The sequence below is a fragment of the Micromys minutus genome (genome assembly GCF_963924665.1).
Source record: "Micromys minutus genome assembly, chromosome: 12".
NCBI classification, from domain to species: Eukaryota; Metazoa; Chordata; class Mammalia; order Rodentia; family Muridae; genus Micromys; species Micromys minutus.
The window spans coordinates 53,026,644-53,052,063 of NC_137981.1; the positions used below are offsets into that span (position 1 = coordinate 53,026,644).

Sequence of the window (25,420 nt, forward strand, 5' to 3'; positions counted from 1 at the left end):
CCTGATGCCCAGTGCAGGTAACAGAAAGATTTTGCCTTGGCCTAAACATAGGAAATGCCTCTGGTACAACCACCTTCTGTACCTTGTTTATAATCCTCTGTAAATTTGCCCAAAAGTCATGAACTACATAATACTGATTCTTATAGGTTGACATATTTCCCTGATCTTTCATGAGCCACATGGGGAAACAGTTTTCTCCTGATCTGAATGAAGAAGAAAAACAGTGATCCTAATCACTGTTTTCCCTTAGTGGCTTCCCTAAACAAATCTGGGAAAGTGCTTAAAGGCTTGGGAATAACCATGACCCTGCTTGACGCACTGTAATAACCCTACCTAATTATACTGATATAAAAACTAATTGGAAAGATAGCAAATGTCAGGGTAAGATGCAAATCGGAGGGTGTTAATTGCTGAACAGGTGCTGGAATAGAATTAAATGAGCATTCTGATTAAAAGAGTGGAGGAAACAAATGTGGACCCCCGACACAAACTTGGCCATGTGACTCCTTGAGCAGTCCATCCCGCTAGGGAAAGGTCATGCCGAAGTGACCTCTGTTTTGTGAGAGGTGGGTCAAGAAAATAAAACTGACCACAGAAGAAAAATAATCCAGCAATAATATCAACACAAGTCCCAGGACCAATGACTACATTTGAGCCCCAGAAGCATGTGAGGTGTCTTAGGAGCTCTAAAAACCCAGATACCTCTAGATGAAATTCAGAGCATGTGGGTCTGGGGAGACAGCTCCATTGGTAGAGGGCTTGCCATGTAAACACGAGGACCTGAGTGGATTCCCAACACCTACATAAAAAGCCAAGTATGGTAGTGTGCCCTTGAAGCCCCTGCAGTGGGCAAGCGAACACAGATGGTTCCCTGAGGCTCACTGTCCAGTCTACTTGGTATACAAGTCCCAGGTCCTAGAAAAATAATCTGTTGACTTCTAGACTACACACACACACACACACACACACAGAGACGTACACATGTATGCATACACATGCTCACACACATGTACACATGTATGCATATCCATACATACACATGCACACATACACACATGTATACATATAATGCACACATGCACACACGCATGTACACACGTATGCATACATGCGTGCACACACATATGCACACACGTGTACACACACATACATGCACTCCACAGAAACCTTACCTGCTCACCTCTGTCAGCCACAGAGCCTTACCTTCCCATGCTTAGCCTCACAGCAGCCTGGTAGAACTGAGCCTTCCCACATACTACACAATCTAGGGTGATGAAGCAGTTGATTAGGCAGCTAAATCAACAGAGTCACTTGTCTTTGATGACTTAGGGTCACGTGATGGCAAAGACATGGAGTGAGGTGGGGTAACATAAAGAATACATCTCAGCCTCTCCCTGATAAAGCTACCATTCTTAGCACAAAGTGATTTGTGGATACTTTATTGAGCCAAACCTTTAACTATAAATAGGAAAGAACGGGCCAGCACACCAGGGAAGAAGGCTGGTCCCAAGCTTGACTTGGTCAAGCTCATCATTGTTCTATGTGCATATGACAAAGCCTCCACCCATGGGACCCACACAGTCATAAGAAGAGAGACCCTGGGACCATGGTGACAGATAGATGCTGGCCAATGGTAGACAGCTCTGTCTGTGGACATAGTGGTACCTAGCTCTGCATTGACATGCCATCTATATGCTACAGTGTATATATACTATCTATATACTACAGATAGATAGTGTATCCATCTATATACTATAGTGTATATATACTATCTATATACTACAGATAGATAGTGTATCCATCTATATACTATAGTGTATATATACTATCTATATACTACAGATAGATAGTGTATCCATCTATATACTATAGTGTATATATACTATCTATATACTACAGATAGATAGTGTATCTGTCTATATACTCCAGTGTATATATACTATCTATATACTACAGATAGTGTATCCATCTATATACTATAGTGTATATATACTATCTATATACTATAGTGTATATATACTATCTATATACTACAGATAGTGTATCCATCTATATACTATAGTGTATATATACTATCTATATACTACAGATAGTGTATCCATCTATATACTACAGTGTATATATACTATCTATATACTATAGTGTATATAAACTATCTATATACTACAGATAGATAGTGTATCCATATATATACTACAGTGTATATATACTATCTATATACTACAGATAGATAGTGTATCCATCTATATACTATAGTGTATATATACTATCTATATACTACAGATAGATAGTGTATCTATCTATATACTACAGTTTATATATACTATCTATATACTACAGTGCATATATACTATCTATATACTACAGATAGATAGTGTATTCATCTATATACTACAGTGTATATATACTACCAATATACTACAGATAGTGTATCCATCTATACACTACAATACTACATCTATACATCTATCTATATACTACCATGCCGTTCAGACCTCTGCCATCAAAGAAAGCCTTGTTCTCTAGCCTCACTAGACTATATCAGAAGAGATGTTCCACGCTGTAGCTCTTTCTTCCCAACACACCTAGACAGGATTGTTCCATTTCCAGATCAAAGGTCATCACAATGTTCTTTCTTTTTATCCCTGTGGTTTACAGGTCTTTGATTTGTACACATGTTTAGTTCGGGGAGAGTGGGGCAGCCATCCATATCTATTCATCAATATTCTCCTTCACCCCAGCTCAGAGCAGCCATGTATTTACTCTGCTTGTTCACATGGGAGCCTGTTTAGCTGCTATGTGCTAACTACACACTACTTAGCTTGCTTATCTATTCAGTGGTAGAGACCAGGGGTGGTGGGTGTCCAAAGGATGAATAGAGCAGCCAAGTTGGTTCTTCTAACTCAGACCTATGCGCAGGGAAGCTATAACCCAGAGCCAGAATCCTAGTTTCTCTCAACCACCCATAAACCCATGCCTGTTTCCCAGTTAATCGTCTCAACCCCTATGCAAGAGAAAATAGCTCAATAGTTGCTGTAGCTAATTTTAAACTACCCACAGAAAAGGACCCATATGCATTCAGGGGAAGATGTGGCTATTAAAGGTATGGCTGGGGTTTGCCTTGTTTACTATAATATATAAGCTTATTATTAGCTGAGAATAATAAGAAACTGGGTGGAGAAGGAGAAAATGTTTACTCCAACATTAAAATGAGCTGGTTGGCATCCTTACTCCCTTCTTCAATCTCAAGAAAACCCCTCTCAGCTTGTTCCTGAGCTTGTGTGCTCTCTCCTCTCTCCCTCTCTCTCTCTTTCTCTCTCTCTCTCTCTCTCTCTCTCTCTCTCTCTCTCTCTCTCTCTCTCCCCTTTCTCTGGAACAAAAATAAACTGTCTCTTGAGTAATAAAGTCAGGACACTTGCCAGTAAAAACTGGTTAAAGTCATCACTTCTGAAGGGCAGAGAAGTTTTAGACACAATATCACGTGAGATCACTATTCAGCACATTTAGCGAAATGGTTAAAAATAATAAAAAAATAATGACAGTAGTGGAGTTACTTTTTTTTTTTTTTTTTTTTTTTTAAGGCACAGAAGTCAGAGAGAAAATGAGAGAGCCAGATGTTTGGAAGGGATGCTGGGAAACGCTTCAACGAAAGATCTCTCCCGCCCCAAACAAAAGCTTCCCCGAGGATCTTTGGAGGCTTGTTTGTCATATCTGGTACGGATGTAACATCATATATCTTTTAGGGGGGGGTTGCTGTGGGCTTTATTTTTTATTTATTTTATGTTAACAAAGAAGACACAAGAGGAAAAACTTTTGTTTAAAGTGTGGCGATTCAAACTGACCCTGAAGCACATGTCTCCCTGGGGTCCCTGCATCTGCCTGGTTTAAACATCCGAATGGCACCAGAGGTTGATCCGATCCAGTAGATCATAACAGAAAGAAGCCAGTTTCTACAATGGGTTTCCCTGCAAATTAACACCACCCATTTAGTGGGGGAAAGACATTGCAGCCGACTCAGGCTCCAGAGGAAGATGGTGGCTCTTTATAACACACAACACAAACAGGTCAGAGCCAAGGGGCTATTACCAGATTCAAATGAGCTCTCAGGGGAGGCGCTGTGGCTCCAAAAACAAACCCAGAGTCCACACTGACTGCCTAGGCTGGGGTTCCCGTTCATGTCACCTCCTTTCACTGGGCCAAGTGGGCAGTCAGATCCAGTCCGTTTTATGATCCGTTTGCTTTTACAGACCGCAGCTTACCCACAGAACCCAAAATCGCTCAGTGCCAAAGGAAGCACCAAACAAGCAAGGCCACAGTGAGACTCGGGTTCCAAGGATCGCTCATTGCCAGTGACAATTAGAACAATCTGAAAATGTTCCTCAAAGAAAAATGCACTCTTTTTTTTGTTGTAAGAGGGGTGTAAACGCCAGCCAATCTCTTTTGGCACCCAGCACCGTAAGAAGTGGCTTCGCTGTACCACCTCTCGACAGAAAAAAAAAAAAAACCACCCTCAATGAGCATCCTCCAAGGACCGGCTTTGAAAGGGGGTTTCGCGTATCAGGTTAACGCATGCACTTGGCACAGCCCAACTTTCGCACCAAGGCTCTGGGGTGCGGGGGTGATAAGAGCCAGGTTCTGTTTGTTAACGATAAGGCAATTATTTCTTTGGTACTTCACAGAGAGGAGGGGAAAAAAAAAATCTTACAGCAAAGATTCAAACAAGGATTCCCTAGGGAGACACCGGAACTGGTAGGTTGGAAAAGTTTTTTTTTTTTTTCTTTTCTTTTCTTTCACCGGAGCAAACACGGGAACCATTGAGAGGAATAGAACGGAAGCAAAGTTACCGTGTTTGTCGGCTTGCTCTCAGACACAGCCACTGTGACACCATAAGGGGAAGACAGACAGTAGAGACAGCAAAGTCCCCACATATAATGACGATAAGTGGGAAAGGGGGGGGGAGTATAAAACAGTAGGGAGAAAGGCAGGAGTAACAAAGAGAAGAGAGCAGAGAGGAAAGGCAGGAAGCGTGATCTGAAGCACTTCCGGCATCTTTTAGAAACGAAAGCGGACCTTCGTGGGAAACCCTATATCTGGGGGCAGGAGTAGCGGTCCGATTTCTGTTTGTTTGTTTGTTGCCTCTTTTTAAGTCATGAGAGAAATCCAGCATCTCCTTCCATTTTCAATGTACTCGAGTCCCCACGGAGTATTAAGAATTCATGATGAAGAAGCAGAAACACTGGAAACGGTTGGTATCCTTTAGCTTGACGCTCTCGGAAGAGATGGATGCATGGCTGTCAGCGTGGAGAAACCCTTCCAACAACTTCCTGAACTGAGATTCCGGCCTCTAGGCTGGTATTTCCCAAGTTTCCCTAGAGCTCTCTAACATGCAACAAGTTTAGGCATCAAATCCAAGGGACATTCGGTGGTACTTCCCAAGGTCACTTGATTGACAGCCGAGAGTTAGTATGACAGCCCAGCATAATAATTTGGCTCAGCTGGCAAAACCCAAAATAAACGGCAAGTGGCGACTTCACATAGAAGCATGTCCCGGAAGCCCCACTTTCAGTTTCTAAGGAAGGAAGAGGATTCTAAAGAGACTGAGATATTCCACAGGCAGAATGGGCCTCCATCAAAGTGAGTGCCCACCAGCTTGCTTGCCTCAGAATGGCTTCAGAGAAGCCCTGTGTAATGGCACTACAAATCCTGTTGTTGGGAAAGGTGAGCATCCTTGATATGATGGGCCATTCATTGCCTTGTGGCCTCTGGGGTAACCTGAACTAGCCTGGCTAGTGTCCCCACATACCAACTACGCCTAGCTCGATGCAAACTTCCTGGGTTTCTACATCACCCCAGCTTCCTTTCACAAGTTTCTGGGACAAATCTAGCCCCCTCTCTCTCTCTGTGAGGTGTGGAAGCCTCCTGCCTCAACTCGGACATTGCTTTTCATACTGGTTTAAGTCTGGTGTCTTTAGAATGGATATCATATTTAAGAGTAACTGCTTTATTGGGGGTTGTCAAGAAACGGGGAAGCAACCGTTTCAAAGGTAGCATCGGTTTTGAAAAACTGGGGGGCCCCATTGTTTGGCAAATAGCAGCCATCTGAGTGAGTTTGGGGAAGGCTTGAGGATCAGGAAAAAGATGGGGGAAGGTTTATTCCAATCGAAACCCTACAAGGCTGTCTTCACCGTCTGGTTCATTTACCGCCAGTCTCACGGATGGGAATTAGACAATTGCTTTAAGACAAAAAACTCCAAAGCCACCATAAAAAATAGAAAATGATTGCTTCCTGTCATGGCCAAATATTAAACACAGTGCACACCTAATGACTCTATCCTTCCCCAGGGACAAAGCTTTATGAACAATAAGGCCCCCACAGGCCTCCACTGTTTAGGTTGAGGGGTCTCATTATGGTCTCACTGATCCAATACCATGTGCAAGCCCAATGGACAGCACTGGAGGAGGAAGCCAGCACCCTGGAATGACAATCAGTACTTCTCCACCGAAGGCAGCATTTCATTCCTCCAGAGGAAATGGAAGGAAGAAAAAAGAGATGTAGAGGAAAGGTGTCAGGATGCAGGTAGCCAATGAACCAGGCAGAAACTCTATCAACTCAGCTGCATCTCTTTTATTTTGAGATCGAGTTTCGTGTAGCTCAGGCTGGCCTCAGATTTGCCACAAAGCTGAGCCTGACCTTGAACTCCTGACCTCCTTCCCTCCGCCTCTCCAGTGCCGGGAATGATAGCCTTGCCATCGGGTGGAGTGTATGTGATGCTAGGGGTGGACCACACCCCGGGCTCTGTGCAAACCTGGCAAGCATTCTTGCAAGTCCCCAACCCCTACCTGAAACATTGCTGACTGACAGAATGGGGCTTAAGGTTACATCTGCCACCAGAAAAGTGGTACAGCTGGAGAAACAGCAAGGGAAATCCTAAAACAGGAGGCAGGAGGAAGAGAGGAAAGTGAGAAAAACAGAGATGGGGAAGGTGCTGCAAGAAAGCAGAAGATTTGGGGGTTTTGTTTGTTTGTTATTTTGGTTTTTTTAATCTACCATCTACACCTTCTTCTGTAAAGGTTGAAACTACATGACATCCAACATCCACAGCCAGAAGTGTCTGGACATAGGTCTAAAGGGTGTCTCCTCCTCCTCCTCCTGTGACTTAACATCTGGCTGCTCAAATGTGTCCAACACTCCGTGCTGACTTAGATGACCGACAAGTAGACCAAGCATTAAACAGAAGTCTGGCTCTTGTTCAAACGTCAGCCTGGACAGAGCAGAGAGCAGGGAGCAGGGAGCTTCCTTACCTCTTAGGCCCTGCCGTTTATCACCGCAGCCTAAATGGTCCCACATGTGGGAAGCATTGTAGAAGGAGACCGGGGAATGTGGAACAAAGGCTTTTAGAGAAGTCAGAATGTGACTCGCCAAGTAGACAGGGGACTAAAGAAAAGCAATCCAGGAGAGGTGACAAGTCCATAAAACAGGGTCTAGACAGCATGAGACCAAGGCACCAAAGAAACAACAAAAAAAAAAAAAAAAAAAAAAAAAAGAAAAGGAGGAAGAGACCGAATGTGGGGGCAGGGAAGGAAGGGAGTCAAGAAGTGACTTCTCAGCTTGAGTCCTGTTGCCTGTCCTCTTTTAAATAATGCCTATGGGTGAATCAACTCCAATACACGATGAACGGTTATTTGTTGAATTTCAAATAAATTTTTTAAAAATCAATTTTTTCAGGTAAGTTTATCCTAAGGATGTTGCGTAGGGCAGACTTTACAGAAGAAGAAATAAAACTTCATTGTCTTTCTGAAATTTAAGTTTAATTGAAAAATACTTATACTTTTAAAATAATTCTGCTCACATAATAGTCAAATCTACCTGGATATCTTATAGTTTTATTTGCAATTCTATCTTCTATGAGAGGAAAGAAGTAAATGAATGAGTTAGTGAGTGAATGAATGAATGAGTGAATGAGTGACTGAGTGAATGGCAGAAGAGGCTTCCAACTAATTCTATTACTGGATTTTACTCTGGCCATTCTCATGCTGCAAGACTAATGGTCATTTAAGCCCTCAGCCCACGTGTTCAAAGTCTGTATTGATGTATATTTAGTTATTCTGAAATAAGAAAATGCTTTTTGCATAGGATAAAAGAAATATTCTTGCCAATGAAAGAAACTGGCTACATGGAACATTCTTTATTATGCTGACTCTGCCCCATGGCACATGCTTAGAAGGTAGTGCATGCCCCAACCCTTCAGCCCAGCCGAAAGCTTTATTAATTCAGTATTGTAATGTGATACTCGAAAAGCCCATGGCTTCTCCTATCCCTCTGCCTGCACAGGTCAGCTCAGCGTTTGACCTGGGCTAGAGAGAAACCCAGATGAGTCTGTGACCTGCCACCTGGCTTATGAAAACATTCATCAATAGTTGGGTTTTATCCCTTGACATATGGGGTGACAATATGAATGAACTGGAAAAATTGCCTTCTACATTCATGCAGATAAAACTCCTCTTGTTTCTACAAAGACCCACTCCTGGCTTTCCTGGAGGGACCAGGTATGAGAGAATTTGCATCTACCATGGTTCCAACCTCCCCTCAACATTATCTTGTGATCTGTCCTTTGAAGAAGCCCTGGCATCATATGGGGCTCATTGCATACAGCTGTTGACCCTGAAGTATCAGCCTACACCCAAGGGTCCCCTTCCCGAAAATGTCTCCATCTGTGTCATCGTATCTGTGGATGAAGGATCTTCCTTACGCCTGTCTCAGGAGGTATTGTAATAAGGGAGAAACTGTGCTGATCCCCAACCCGCTCTGTCTTCCTGAAAATCTTTGTGGAGAAGGCAAAAGTATGCCTACAATAGTAATTTTGAGTCTAGAACAAAACCTCCCAGGAGGACATTTGTTCAACTGATGGAAATACCTTATCTTAGTGGGTTTTATGGCTGGAATAAAGACCATGACCAAAAGCAACTTGGGAAGTGAGATGCCTTCCTTTTAGAACTCTCAAGACACACTGCATCACTGAGGGAAGGCAGGGCAAGAACTCGAGGCAGGAACTGCGGTGGAAGCAGTGGAGGAACTCCACTTATTGGCTTGTTTTGTTTACATCCTTGTATAGCCTACAACCACTGAACAGAGATAGAACTGCCCACAGTAGGCTGAGCCCTCCTACATGCACCAAGGAAATGCCCCAGAGGCTGGCCAGTCTTGCAGAGGCATGTTTTTAGCTGAGGTTCCCTCATTTCAGATGACTCTAGTTTGTGTCAAGCTGACAAAAAAAAAAAAAAAAAAAAGCTACTAACAAGTGCACACCTCATAGACTTGTGCTTAGATTGACCATTAGACACGAAGCTCTCTCTCATCCCCTAACTTCCTTTCTGAGAAATAAGCCTCCAATTTTAGCTCCAGATCAATGTGGAAACAAAACCTCAAAGAGTACTTCCTACAAGGTTTTGATCAATGTCCACATGGTCTTTCAAGTCCTAGTGGGCAGGACCTCAAGTCTCCAAGTCACGTAGACAACATTTTCTCCTCCCCTTGGCATGCATGTCTCATCTCCCAACCATGTGACCTATGAGTTTCTTGACTAAGTCAAAAATAGACCCAAAAGAACTTACTCAGGCCCATTTACCCAAATATAAAAATAAAGACAGACTGGAGAGATGGCATACCGTTAGGAGTGTTTGCTGCTCTTCCAGAAGACTTGAATCTGATTCCTAGTACCCATCTTGGGCAGCTGACAATGGCTAGCAACTCTAGCTTCATGGAACCCGACACCCTCTCCTGGTCCTCACAAGTACTTGCACATATGTGGCATATACTCACATAAACACAGATATATAAATAAAAAGAAAAGAAATAAAAAGAAACACACAAACACACACACACACACACACACACACCCTGGCCAAAAATTCTAAAAGGTTCCCTGTGTGTAACTCTGACCGTAATACTTGGGGGGCAGGGTTGAACCTGAGGCCTCACCCATGCTAAATGAACTCGATTTACCACCGGGCTGTGTTCCTGGCTATCTTCATCTTTACCAGCCCCGCAACTCTGCTGCTCCAGAGTAGACAAGTTTAGGAAGAGACTTGTTTTCTAGAAACAAATATTAATTTCCTTTTGGTCACAGAGCCCATTTCCAAAGCTTTGTTCTCTTAACCACCCTGACTCGTCCATTTCTTGGCAAATCTGTTATTTGATCATATCGGGGAGTTTTATAAGAAAAATAAAATTGGAAGCAAAAACTGTCCATTCTCAATGACTCCTTGCACCTGGTGGGCCAAACGTTAGAAATTTCATTGGGAACTGGTGGGGGAGAGTAAGCAAGCCTTTGGAAGGAAAGAAGGCTCGTAACAGAGAACCAGGTTGGCTTTCTCTCATGTCATTCAAGACTTACTTACAAATGGTTTGAATACTAGACTTAGAGCCTCTGATTTCTCACCGGCATCGAGGCTACTAAAAAATTCACAGATTGCCAGATGGTGCAGCAGCAGCAGCGCTTTGTAAGGGACCGAAGCTTCTGGGTGGGGGTGGGGGGGCGTGTATGCACGGGGACAAGTGGCAACATCAGCAAAGCTTTGGGGTGGAAAGGGGAGAGCATGGGGTGCAGAGAGGCAAGAAGATAAACTTGTGAGGTGACCAACACCAGGTGACAGGGAAGAGCTGCCTTTCTACTGGGCAGTTCTAGTTCCTTTTTCATTTTCCAATCCACTCGTCCACTCCCCAAGGGCTCTCTTTAAAATACTAGTTTGAACTTAACTATTTAGTACCCTTTGTGTCTTCTGTTATCAATAAACTAATGACCCAATGCTTTTATGGAGAAAGTCCCCCGAAAATCTGATCTTAAGTAATCTTCCAAACCTCCCCTCCCTTCACAATGCCCATGCATTTCTAAACCCATGAGTAGATTCAGGAAATAACGTTCCTTCCCACAATTCCTTCTCTCACACTCAGTCCTTCCAGAAGGTCCTCCGGCCCCAGGTCTGCCAATAGAACCGTCACTACACCCACCTCAGCCAAATCAGCCAACACCTCCATCTTTCACACTCTCTAGAGGTTTCCAGCTCTGTCTCCTGTGTGGCTCTTTCTGCATCATGGCATGTCTGAGGGCTCTTTGTCTTTCTGTCTAAACAACAAAGTCTTGAAGGAAGAGCTTTGTTTCTGGTCAGTCTTACTCCTTGAGGCACAAAGCAAAGTTCATGACATAATATGCCCTTCATAAATACTTCCTGAACACACAAGGGTTCATTCTGCTTTATAACCTTACACATCTGTTCTTGAAATTTTTAATCTATCAACCACTAGAGCTAAGATTGCTAGGTCATTGTCAACTGATTACAGTTATAGGAACTCCTCAAGGTGTAGCAGTGAAAAATTACCCTGCCAGTTAACATCACTGAACGCCCCTGACACCCAAACCACTCCAAAGATGTATCAGGAGAAACAGGACAAGTGCTGTGGCTTTTTCGAAATTGTATTTATTTTGTTTTATGTGCGTGCTTGTCTCCCTATGTGTATGAATATGTACCAAATGCACATTTGATATCTACAGAGGTCAGAAGAGGGCATTGGATCCCCGGGAACTAGAGTTACCAATAGCTATGAACCACGATGTGCATGCTGAAAACCAAACCTAGATCCTCTTCAAGAGTGAGAAGTACTTTTAACCACTGAGCTATCTCTGCAGCCCATTGAGATATATATATATATATATATATATATATATATATATATATATATATATATATATATATATATATATATATAGGACTGTGGAAACAAAGAACTTTCTTAATATGTGTGGGCATCCTAGATGCAATCCCTAATGGCACACACACACACACACACACACACACACACACACACACACACACATAGCCCAAGACCAGGCTTTTGTGGCCTCTTAACAGTATAAACTAGCCGCCGACTCTGAAGATGGCTGTCTTCACAGAGGTCAGTCGCTGTAAGCAGCACTGAAAAGCAGAGGCTGTCACACCTGGAACTTACTTCCAGGCTGACAGTTACAGCCAGAGAAACTAGACTACTAATCCAACGCAGCTCTTTTGACAAAGCGGGAAACTGAGGCTGAGAGGTGGCTCACGGTCTCGGTAGCATTGCACGGATGGTTAGTAGGCAAATAAGGGTCGGGATCCTGATCTGGTGGCAAGAGTGAGAGCTGCCACGGTCCCAAGCCTGTCGCACAGCTGACTGTGACTTACGCAATCTCAGCTAACACGTGGCAGAGGCCAGTAACCCCTGCCTGCACCCCTGCTTCCTGCTCCACTGCCCCCATCAGGGGTCCTCACTTGCCATGCTCCCAAGTTTCCCTGCTTTCAAAGGCTCTGAATTCTGAACGTTTCCCCTCGATGGTACCAAACTGCTTTACATCCTTCACTACCTGATGGAGAGTAAAATCTGGATTTTCCTGCTGAAACCCATGACCTTTACCAAGTGACCTCCACCTCCTTGAGACTGATCTACACCCCCACACACATAATTGGGTTTTTTAAAGCAACTACTGGATCTATTTAATTACCACAAGTCGGTTAGCATAATGACCACCACGCAATGAGTGCCAATTAAATATTAGCTAAACGTTAGTTGTTGGGGGGAAATGACTCTAAGCTACCTGACTTGCCCTTTTCCAGGGAAAAGAAGGGAGTGGTCACAGCCTGAACACTGGCCTCAGCTTTGCAGGTATCTTGTGTTGAGCTCAAGTCCATGAATGACCTGAATGCAGGCTCCGTAATAAAAGGGCCAGCAAGGACGATACCACCAACTGGAAATATGGATTAAATAGGATTAAATCTATTCATTTGATAAAGGACAGAGCTCCCTGTTCATCCAGGATGGACATTATCTCAAACACACGAAGCAAATCACTCAGGGCTTCAATCCCACAGTGGCTCTGTGCACACTTCTAGCCCTTAAGAAGCTCCAGACTGTGAGTGACACACTCAAGAGAGAGGAAAGACAACAGCAGCCCGGCTAAGGGCGTCTACACTGTGATTCTCAGGAGGAAGGTAGACTGGTAGTCTACAGGGCAGTCGGAGACAGGAAGTGGTTGTTCTAGGAAGTGGGGAACGAGAATACTGGCATGTGGTTAACAGCCCCTGGTAAGAATGCCTACCAAGATGGCAGCCAGAAATGAAGAAAACGCCATTTAAATGGGGACTGTGGAAACGACTCAGCCAATAAAAGACTTGCTGTGCAGATCCCCAGAATCCATGTGAAAAGTCACACAGAGGCAGCACATGCCCGTACACCCAGCACTGAGGAGGCAGAGACAGGAAGAGCACTGATCAGTCTCGCTGATCAATGAGTTCCAGACCACTGAGAAGCCTTATCTCAAAACTGAGGTAGAGAGAGGCAAAGGAAAACACTGGCTTTCAACTTCTGGTCTCCACACACACGTACACTCATATCACACATGTGCTTGCACACAGACACACACACGCACACACACACACACACAGAGAGAGAGAGAGAGAGAGAGAGAGAGAGAGAGAGAGACCACTGCAATGTAGAGATGCCTTGAAGATACTGAGCTAAGTGAAACAAGCCAGTCACAGAAGAACAAAGGATGTACAAGTCCATTGTATGTAATTCTGGAAGTAGGCAGGTAGGTACCAAGGGCTTTGAATGGGACGGAATAGAAAGTGGCCTACTGGGCACAAAGTTCTAGTTTCAAAAAGACTAGGCAGTCCTCTACGGATGGGTTGCAGAGGCAGCTGGCATGGCAACGTGCCTGACTAAACTGTCAGCTCCGTAGTGGTCAAGATGGTAAATTTTATGTTACATATGTTTTACTACAGTTTAAACAAGCATACAAAAAAAAAAAAAAAAAAAAAAAAAGAAGGCTTCGAAAATGAGAAAACATCTCAAAAAGTCTTTGTGGGCAACTGAACTCCAGACATTGTTTGAGTAAACGTTCTGAATCACAGCCATTCTGTTGCTCATGTAGCTTCTTGAAAAAGAAAAATATATGAAAACACATCAATACTTGAAAAGATTCTCCTGAGCAGGGGACTCAGACACATGTGATGATAACATCCCCGGGCAAGACAGCTCTGTCACTGTGTGGGAAAGGGTTGGGCACGTTCTTTCTTACCCTTCATGGTTACATGTGGGGAGGCTCCTCCTACCGAGATTCATACAAGGTGGCTCACAAGGGGAATGGTACTTCCTACCAAGCCTGAGGAACTGAGTTCCGTTCCCAGGACCTACTTCATGGAAGGAGAGAACCAACTCCTTCACGCTGTCCTCTGGCCACCACACATACACTGAAGCATGTGAATACACACTCCATCAGTCAATCAGCGATCAATATCGGAAGGATTGGAAGAGAAGTCTTACCCTCTGTATCTGTCCAAGTGCTCGTGGGGCTTCTGAAGGGTGGAGTTACAAATGTGTCTACCCGGCTCGTGTGCCCCGTGAAAGCTTTAAAGACAGCCTAATACAAAGTCATACATTCACTAAAAACAGTATGAGGTTTGTTTGTCTGTTTGTTTGTTTTTGGTTGGGGTTTTTGTGGTGGGTGTGGGTGTGTGTGCACATGTGTGCATGAGAGAGAAAGAGAGGGAGGGAGGGAGGAAGGAAAGGAGGGAGAGAGAAAGAGAGAAGGACAGAGAGAGAGTGTGTGTGTGTTGCGATGTTCCTAGTGTGAACTACTTTACAGATGACAACATGGTCTTGAAATGTTAAAAGGTGAAGGCCACACCAATCCAATTATGAGCCTGTCCCTGAAATTTTCTTCCTGTGAACGAACTATGAGGTTATATCTGACCCCAGAGCATCATTGGGCAGTCAAAAGAAACTTGCAAATAGAAGAGAGAGTTTAAAGAGTGTCCAGCCTGTGGCACCAGAGCTGAGTTCAAGCTTCCCTGGGAACCACAAAATGGAAGGTCCTTCTACTTACCAGACAGATAAGTAGCAAAAGATGCCAAAGACCACAGAAGGGATTGTGTCATTGTAACTGTTTGACCATGAAACACTGACTACCGGATGGTGGCGCTGTTTTGAATGGTCCTGTCATGGGGCCTAGCTGGCCACAGCGTTAGGGATTCAGCTCTGCCCACTTCCTGCTCAAGACTCTCAGCTTCCTGGCCCAAGCCCTTTACAAAGCAGCTTCTGTTGGCTCCTGCTGCCACAGCACTGGCCCATTCCACTCCTTCTCCACCTCGTTGGACCTCCTCAACCCCTCATCAAAATAGAGCTCTATTGGGTCAGCAACATAAAATAAGTAACACATCTGTCAAGGTTTGTATTTTCCCAGAGAAGAACTTTGCATTTTTGTACTTAAAAAAAAAAAAAAAAGGTGAACCTGAGCCCCTCCCTACACGTGACTTTTCAGTGTTTTTACAAGTGTTTTGCTTGTAAGCTCTTCTGGCCTGGGTATTGACCTAACTTTTTGGAGGAAGGAGTGGTTGTCCAAAACTTCACAAAAGCATGCTGAAGAATAAGAAAATAGATCCCGGCAGTGGTGGCTCACACCTTTAACTCCAGCACTTACTTCGGAGGCAGGGGCTGGTGGATCTGTAAGTTCAAAGCCAGCCTGGTCTACAGAATAAATTCCAGAACAGCCAAAGCTACAGAGAGAAACCCTGACCTGAAAGGGGCTGAAGAGGCAGCTGAGTAGTTAAATGAACTAACTGCTCTTCCAGAGGACACAGGTTTGATTTCCAGCACCCACAGAGTGTCTGACAAATACCTGTAACTCAGTTCCAGTGGGCCAGAACCCTCTTCTGACCTCTGGGGCACTGTACCCACACAGTATCCAGACATACATATAGATAAAACATTCATGCACATAAAAAAAAAAAGTCACACACACACACACAAAATAAGTGTATGTTCCTAGAGCAATCAAGGTCAAGAACCAATTAGCAGGATACAACTCTTAAGTTTGGGGCTAAGTCTTGGCAAACAGGAAACTAAGTTCCTGGTAAGGATCCCCACTTTAAAAGCTAGCTGCCAGTTAAACACTGCTTTTTGATGTTGAACAAGACTCTTTGAATTTGGGGTGGCTTGTTGGAAGCTGTGTGGCTGCTGAAATGTGATCTCATGGGCTCCTTGGGAAATGCAGTTGTCTGGCTGAAGCCCAGAATCCCTGTGTCATGTAGGAATGCTCTCTGCCTCATTTTAACCAAAGACTCTGATTGGTCATTGCTGGTGTGGAGGACATATCTAAGATGAGGTTTTCTGCCTCCCATTCCATTAGATGTCTTTGATTCATAGGGGGAAAGCATTGCTGCACCTCCATATCCTCTCACTGCAGTGGTACAGTCACTGAGGCAACACATACATGCATACATACATACATATAAAAGGGATCCTTGGAAAGGGATGGAAAGTTGAGGAATCATGCATGTGCCTCCCCCTTCCGTGAACATTCACAAACCCAAGGGAGTAAGTTATTTTCCCTTAAGCTGCGGTGGATGGAGTGGGGATGTGCCTTCACCGAGAAGAGGCTCAAAGAGAGAGTGTAAATTAACTGCATCTGGCAAGGCTGGGTGTGAAGGGCAAGATAATTAGCTGGTAGTATAAGAACAGGGGCAAAGGAGAGACCTCTAGGTTTCCTTTACGCAGAGGAAGGCTGAATCAACTGCTTTGCACCCGTTTGGTGCCCCGTAAGGGAATGTAACACCTTCACCATGGCAGACATCAACCCAAGAACCATGTACGGGCCAACCAAACCTCCGCACAGCACAAGCTACGCCTTCCCACCCAACTAACGGGGGCCTGCCTGCATGCTTTCTCACTTAAAATGAAGGCAAGGCCTTAAAATGGAGGTTATACCCAAGAGACGTTTAAGAGACGTGTGAGAGCCGCAAGATAAGGCTCTGGTGAGGAAGCCATGTCTTCATAAAAAAGACTCTACAATAAGGAAGAGGCGTGAGTACACATGTTCATAATAAAGTCAGTTGTCCAAGACCTGGCGTTAAACAAATTTATAGCACTGTTCTGTTTGTGTGTTTGCATGTGTTCATGTGCAGTGCTTTGGAAGTAGCACGTATTTCACATGACTCGGAGACTTCGCCGGGCTGTTTGGATGTGTATAGGATGATGGGTAAAGCAGATGTCACTGTCACATTAAATTTGTAAGGACGCAGTTTCTACCATCTTAGAAAAATGTAAAGCATTCTAACACAACCCATGAAGACACCGAATATGAAACTCTCTTGTCTCCACAGAAGAAAGAATATTGCCTTCTGGGAGCTGCAGAGATAGCTAAGTGGTTAAGAACTTATACAGCTCTCGCATTCATCTCGAGCCGCCCCAGCGCCCTCTCCTGGCCATGATGGGCACTGCACTCATGTGCACAAATCCCCACACCAACGAGTACATAAAAAATTTTAAGACTGCTTTCTTTGTTACTGTTTGTTTCTTTGTTTTGTTTTGATATTCCAGTCAAAGTTTCTCTGTGCAGCCTTGTCTATCCTGGAACTCTCTGTAGCCTAGGCTGTCACAAACTGACAGAGATTTTCCTGCCTCTGCCTCCTTCCTGGGTGCTGGGATTAAAGATGAGCAGCAGCCTCCCCTCCCCCGGTTTCTTGGTGTTTTTACCATGTACTTCTGAGAGCACATTTAGCTTTATCCATGGATGCATTAAAGTAAAAGCCAGTGCAAAGCACAGGCTCACTGGGATGTGCGCTTGAAGATGTAAGGGCCAGTTAGCATTTACAAGTTCACAAGCGTTTCTAAAACTGGCTTATGGCGTATTTATCCGGAGAAGAGATACAACATTCATGAAACCAGACAACCTTCCTGAAAGAGGGACTGGAGTTAGTGGGAAAGACTAGATGAGGGCTGGGCAAAGTGGGGAGAGTGCTCACAGCACATGTTGGAGAACTCTCCTCTGGATCCCAGAACTCACATAAAAGCCAGACTCAGCATGAGTGCCTGTGATGCTGGCGCCCCCTGCAGGGAGATGGGAGGCTGACACAGGACACTGCCCAGATGGTGATGGGCCAGCTAGCCTAGGGAGAGCAGCAGTAAGAGAGCCTATGGCGAACAAGGTGGAAATCAAAATCAAAGACCAGTGTTCGAGATTGTTCTCTGAACTTCACACAAGCACTGTGGCAGCACACTCACAGACATAAACACACACACACACACACACCAAAGACGAGCTTGTGTACACACTCCAAAGGGCGAGACTTAGATCTGGGTACTTGCATATGCTTCCATTCCCAGAGGAAACCAAAGGCAGTGTGTGAAGGGCAGAGACGACATTCTGTGTGGTCAGCAGGCCCTATGCATTGGTTAGAACAGAGAGCATGCTGGGAGAAAGCAGTTGTTGAATCAGAAGGAGTCTGACAGTAATGTCTACTGCATTCTGGTGCCAAGTCTGCCACACCAACGGTGCACACCATGTAACATGTCACCACTCTGGGGCTGTTTCTTTGTTTTGTTTGTATTTTTAATCTATGAAATGAAAAAGACGAATGGCCTCAGAGAGTTCTCCCAATGGTGTGTGTGTGTGTGTGTGTGTGTGTGTGTGTGTGTGTGTATCAGAGAAATATATAATATCAGAGAAACTCCGAACTGCTCCCTTTAAATTACAAATACACATTAAATTACCATACACATCTCACAAACACATTCCACTTGTCTGGTACCCTCTTCCAAGCATCTCCATCATCCCCCCTGGCAGCCATCACTTGACTATGGATGAACAGTGATGCTGAGTGCTTTGGCCAAGGTCAAGAGCTAGGACAGGCTCACTAGCCCAGCCTCCCAAGTCCCTGTGGCTGTGCTTTCCTCTTCATGCAGAAAGCAAGCTGACTTTCCCGGGAAGAGTACCAGAGGTTCCATCCTTCCCACTGAGAATACACTGGAATATTAGAATAACAACTTTGGAGACGGAGGTCTCTCTGAACCATTTCAGGACCTGGCTAGAAACCCGAAAACCCACAGAAAGAAGCAACAGGGAATTCTTCCCGTTTTTTAACAAAAGAGAAAAAATTAGGGATGGGACTATGGGGTTTCTTTAAAAATTACATGATTGCTGGAAGTTAATTTGGTATTTCTTCGTCAGTTTGTAAGTTCTGTTTCCAATCACAAAAACAGACAGCTGAGGTCGCCTAAATCACATTTCAGTGAATTAGCATCTTGTCCCAGAGAATCTATCTCACTCTGAACACAATGTAGACTAGACTATGGTCGGGCATGGCAGCAAGGATTCTTCCTCAGTACGAGAGCAAATTTGTCAGGAGTCCATACAAAGTTCCCTGAGATGACAGACTTCAAGTCCAGCCGAAGCCACAAAACATGGTTTTAAAAAAAAGTCATTGAGGTTGGGGTGTACTGATTTCTCCAGAGAAAGGATTGACCATACCCTGCCAGAGAGGAGCAGGGGTTGGACAAAGACCTCACCATCCTCTGTCATTCATATACATTAGACTAAAGTTAGTTGACATACAACTAAATCTGCCAGTAATTTAAAGATATACCTTCTAAAAGGAAGGTCCTAGCATAAGCCTGTACCCCAGCACTGGGAGGCTGAAGAGTACACATTTAAGCACAACCTGAGCTGTAAAACAAAGCCCCATCTCAAAAAACCTGAAGATCAAATAAGAAAGTGAAAACAAGAAAAAGAAAAGGAAGGTTCTGATTTCTTTCCAGAGACATCACCAACCTGAGGAGATCCTGGCTGCAGGAGCTTCACGCCTTGTAGAAAATACAAAGCCAAGCACACAGCCAAGTCCCTCAGGATCAGTCCTCAAGAGTTGAGGCTCACAGAGGAAAGAAACTGAAGAACAGGAATAGTGTCCCCCTACCTGTCGATGATGACGGGGTCTGACGGGGTCTCATTCCGGTTCCCACAGCTCTTCTTCTCACAGCAGCGGCTATCAGGCGAGAAGAAATGAAAACAATAAGAGACATTGTGTCAAACTGGAAAGGAGCACAGTAAGAACACCCCAAAGTGGCCAAGGTAGCCTCGCACTATAAGCTGCGCCACAGCACACTTTGCAACAATGTTACTATTTGTTTCTCAGACACAGTCTGAAGCCGTGAAACTCACTCAAGAGTCTCTGCTCTAAGACCTGGCAGAGCTCCGCTTTCCCAAGAGTCAGATCTGAAACTGAACCACAGATGTTTGGATTTTAAGGTCTACAAGGTCACTCCCAGGCTGATGGTTTCTATGAAAGTGTATTTCAGGTCTTTGTATCCCAATAAATATTGAAACAAAGAAGGGGTATGAGAATATATAAAATAGACCAAAAGTAGCCTTCTGGATTATTGTAAACCTTATTTGAGCTTTCACTGGAGAACCGGGTGTCCTTTCCAAGCATTCATTTATCTGATCAACGTTGTCATTCTCCAAGGATAAAGAAGACAAGAATTTATACATTTTAAAATGTATAAATTTCATACATTTTAAAAATAAAACATATATTACGAATTTCATACATTATAAAAGGTATACATTTTATCAAAATGAACATATAAAAATGGAATGTTATACATTTGAAAGTAGGAAGGAAATGAAACACAGAGTTGAAGAAGGGTAGCTAACAATTTTGCCAGAGCAGAAATAAGACTTGAATGTATCCAAGTCCCGGCCTTAAAGTCTCTGCTTTCCAAGGCGTCCCCCTCTGTAAAGTACAGGAAGCCTGGTAGATAGACAAATGTTGAAGAAAGGAGGAACAGAAGGAGAGAGGGAGGTAAGGAAGGAGGGAGGGGAGAGGTTGAGGGAGAGAGAGAGAGAGAGAGAGAGAGAGAGTCCCCAGAGCAACCACAACAATGAGAACAGGTTTCTAATGGCCTAAGGAAGCACCACACCAGGCCAAACGTATCTGTTCAAAGTAAACAAACAAACGTGAGAAGGTCAACATCGTACACAGATCGACCGCAGACTCTCAAATGCTCACTATCAAGTAAGGTTGACCCAGCTTGTAGCCATGGCATAGCCCATAAGAAAATCGTGACTATCCCTACAAGTTGGAGCTATCTAAGACATGAGCCACTGTGTAGTTGCTGGGAATTGAACTCAGGACCTCTGGAAGGGCAGCCAGAGCTCTTAAACACTGAGCCATCTCTCCAGCCCCAGAGCTATCTAATACACTAGGGCGCCGCCACTGAGAAACTGCTGGACCAAGAACAAGAGGTCTAACATCTAACCCATCACCAACTAACTACATGAACTCAGTCCATTATCCTGAATCCCTCTGAGTTTTGCTTCCTTTCTCCAGAAAGCATTTGGGTTGATTATGTCTAGAGAGGCTTCTAAGTTTAATCGGATGAGGGTAAAGTAATAGGAATTCAATCAAATTATAATAGTACAAAGAGAAACAGGAAGGAGACTCCCAAACCTGCCCCAGCTCAGGAAGGGACCTGCTCAGTGACCCTCTGTGGCCCATTCACCTTCTGATCCTCCACGGGATTGAATACATACAAACAGATGTAAAGGCCAGAGAGACGGCTCAGCAGTTAAAAGCACCGACTGCTCTTCTAGAAGACCCAACACCACATCGATTCCCAGCACCACATGGTGGCCCACAACATATGTAACTTCCACTACAGAAGATCCAGTGCCTTTTCATAGCCACCTAGGGCACCAGGCATGCATCCCATATACAGACATATAGAAACAAAACTTGGGTAGAAAAAGAATTTGTTTTGCTTTGGTTTTGAAGACAGGGTTTTTCCAGGACAGCCCTGCCTGTCCTAGAATTTATTCTGTAGACCGGACTGGCCTCAAACTCACAAAGATCGACTTGCCCTGACTCCCAAGTGCTAGATTAAAGGTGTGCGCCACCTTTATTTTTTTTTAAGATTTTATTTATTCAGCTTTAAGCATACAAGTGTTTTGCCTGTACGTCTGTGTACCACACGTGTGCCTAGTGCTTAGAGAGGGCAGAAGAGAATGTTGAATCCCCTCGAACTGAAATTACAGTTGATGATGAATGTCTCTGAGGGTGCTAGGAACTGAACCTGGATCCTCTGCAAGAGTGGCAAGTGTTCTCAACTGCTGAGCCATCTCTCCAGCCACCTTTTTGTTGTTGTTGACAAACATTTACAAAATTTTGAAACCCTTCTCTCACCACGGATATGCAGACTAATCAGTGGGCAACCTTACCACCGTCAAAGTGTAAAAGGCCCTTGAGAGACCGTGACACCTGCCCATCAGATGAACACGATGCAGCTCTAAGACATGCATCAAGTTAATAAACACTAAAAATTATCCCAACTTTCCTGAATGACAGTCTTTGCCACTGAGACGTTCCGAAATAATATTTGACCTTTGAGATTACATTAGGTCTTAACCTAAAATTTCAACTCATCCCAATATTAACACCCATTAAAAAGAGAGAAGAAGAAGAAAAACAATCCCAGCCAGCTCTACCCCAGCCTCCCAAGCCCTGTTTCCCCTGTGAATTCCTGATCCACCGTGTTGCCGGCTCCCCACCTCCCCGTAATCTAGAGTAGTCTTTCTGTCAATGTGTTCACTTTAGCTGCTCGGGCAAAATGACTTTGGCCAGCACCATACTTTCAAACACCTCCCCCACACTATCCACTTAAAGACCTCCAAAGCTAGACCATCCTTTGACGTCACCAGCTTGTCAACCTGGTCCCAACAATGTGTACAACACTGGTACAATTTAATTACACTCACATATGCCCTTAGAATGTGCCGATCTGTTTAGCTTGAGGAGGAATGATTCTGAGGAAGCCTATAAGTTGGTAAAATTGCTCGGCTGGATTCACTTGCTTTCCATGGGGATTTTCTCTGTAGTGTGTGTGTGTGTGTGTGTGTGTGTGTGTGTGTGTGTGTGTGTGTGTGAGAGAGAGAGGGGGGGGGCAGAGAAGGAAAATGCAGAGAAACTGAGCCTTTATTTCCAATAGGAAGGTACTGAAATATCACCTCTAATATCAGCACTTAGCAGAGAAAAAATGTGAGAACATGCACTGGGGTGCTGAACTTCTATAGTAACAGTGCAAACATAACAGGAACTAGATGTAGTGCCCCATTTGAATGCTCCTTAAAATTTCTCTGGCTATCTGGGCTAAGACAAATTCCTTTTCCAGTTTTTGTTTTGTTTTGGTTTTGAAGGAAGTTCTCATTAACGTGGCCTCATTGTGTTTAATTTGAGTCTTGAGCAGCAATCCCATCTTAGTGACCAAGAGAAGCAATAAACCCAAGACACATAGAAACCCACAGTCCACTGTAGGGAGCTGACACTCAGGAACTGGGTCCCTGATTCCTCGGGTGACATTATCCCTCCCCCCCTTTTTTTCTTTCCTCTCAGAACAAGGCCTGAACGATCAACTCGGGTTCACCTACTTTAGTTAAAAAGCTCTTAGGGTTATACTCCGACAGGTTCCTCAGTCTGAAGTTTCTGAGAAGAAATTTTTCATTTGGTTTGGTTTGGTTTTTTGAGACAGGGTTTCTCTGTGTAGACCTGGCTGTTTTGGAACTTTGTAGACAAGGCTGGTCTCGAACTCACAGAAATCTGCCTGCCTCTGCCTATCCTAGTGCTGGGGTTAAAGGTGTGTGCCACCACTTCCCAGAATTTTGTTTTTAACTGACAATGACTATAAAGGGGAGAGGAAGTAGATAGATAGATGATAGATAGATAGATAGATAGATAGATAGATAGATAGATAGATAGATAAGAAGACCGAACTTTAATAGGTTAAAACTATCCTGAGTATCCTGAGGGTTTGTGGAGTTTCTTTTTCTCTACCTGTGGAAGTAAAGGCTATCTCTCTGTGTCCCTGCCTGATTAGGTTTGGTTTGGTTTATTCTACAATTTATTTGGGGTACCTTCTGCTTGAAACACTCTCAAGTTGCTCACAAGGCCTCTCCTCCCCATGGAATCTTTGAAGAAGGAAAAAGTAAAACAAAAACAAGCTGGGGGGGCGGGGCAGGAATGAGAGATTGGGTTGAAAGATTTTTATCACAATTCTGAATGTTACCTGAAAAAATTTTTTTTCAGGAAAGAAGGAAAAATGAGGGAAAGAAAGAAAAAAAAAAAAGCCCTGGTCTCAGTCTGAGGATGTCTAGTCAGCCAAACTCCAGCCCAAGATAAGCTAATGTGTCCTTTTTCCTTCCAAACTCGTTTTTTAAAATTCAACCCTCAACTTTCAAAAATCTGTCTCTAATTTCAAACTCAAATAAGCTCACAGCATGGTGGCTTTTGTTTTGTTTTCTTCTCCCCAACTCCTCCCTGCGATTGCATAACAAAAGTGTCTAAATTCACACCATCTGGCCGATAAAGACACTGGCCCCACTGCCTGGCTGGCCCATCTGATTAGGGCCCTGTCTAGCCTGCGCCTTGTGGCGAAAAGTCACAGCTGTGGGGTTTGCTCACGCTCAATACAACTCTGTTATTAGCCAGCTGTAGGCCTAGAGACGACTTCTGTTCAAATTATAATATCTTTTAACCCTCTGAGCATTGGGGGCACAGGGGTGGCAGGCAGCAACATAACACCTAGCTATCTCCTTGCTAATAATTGGCAAAATGAAGTAACGCAGCAAAGACAGGATCAGAGATCACTGGGGAAGCAAGAAAAAAATTATTCCTAAAGAGATGAATTTTGCCCCTTTGTTTTGTCACACACAGACACACACACACACACACACACACACACACACACAGACACACACACACACACCATCCCCACCACTAAAGCTAAAGACAATTAATGAACCTTTTACTAATGAATACAGAATAGCAGACCATTTCCGGAAGTACCCAGGTATGCCAGACAAGACCATGCATTGGAACTATGGGTACTAATTGGTCACTGAAGAACTAGGCACCCCATTCATGCTCCATCACTGACAACTGTGACTGAGTGTGACTGACCGTCCAAACGAAGAAGGAACTTTTCCCTTTCCAGGAAAATCAGCCCATTTTGACTACTGAGAAGTTCCCTTGTGCCTATGGACTCACATATCTCTCATCTCCCAACACAGAGAGAGAGAGAGAGAGGGAGAGATACACACGAGATACACACACAAGGCACACACACAAATACACACATACAGATATATACACACACTTTTATACATACATGCACACACACACTCACAAACACAACACATGCACAGACACACACACAGACACACACACTCACAGACACACACACACTCACAGACACACACACACTCACAGACACACACTCATAGACACACACATGCACAGACACACACTCACAGACACACACATGCATAGACACACACTCTCACAGACACACACATGCATGCCCACACCCAATCAATGGATCATTTATTCGCCTATAATTAATATTTGCTTGAGAATCTAGTTTAGGAAGAAAGTAAGAGTGCATCTCCCCGGCTTTCCGCTGCAGAGAAGTTACAGTACATTAAATTTTTATATTGTGTTACTAATGCAGACTAAACTAGAGGCTTTAAAAATTGATGCTGCTATTTAAACAGCATAAAATGAG

The 25,420-nt window shown here is 44.0% G+C and overlaps 1 protein-coding gene across 1 annotated transcript in view; it reads right to left on the reverse strand.

Moving 5' to 3' along the window:
• The window catches only part of EBF2 (EBF transcription factor 2), a 195,040-nt gene that overhangs the window by 163,875 nt on the left and 5,745 nt on the right, over positions 1-25,420 (reverse strand). Inside the window, 1 exon segment of the mRNA XM_080926761.1 lies at positions 19,780-19,848. Coding sequence (XP_080782887.1) covers positions 19,780-19,848 — 69 coding nt within the window.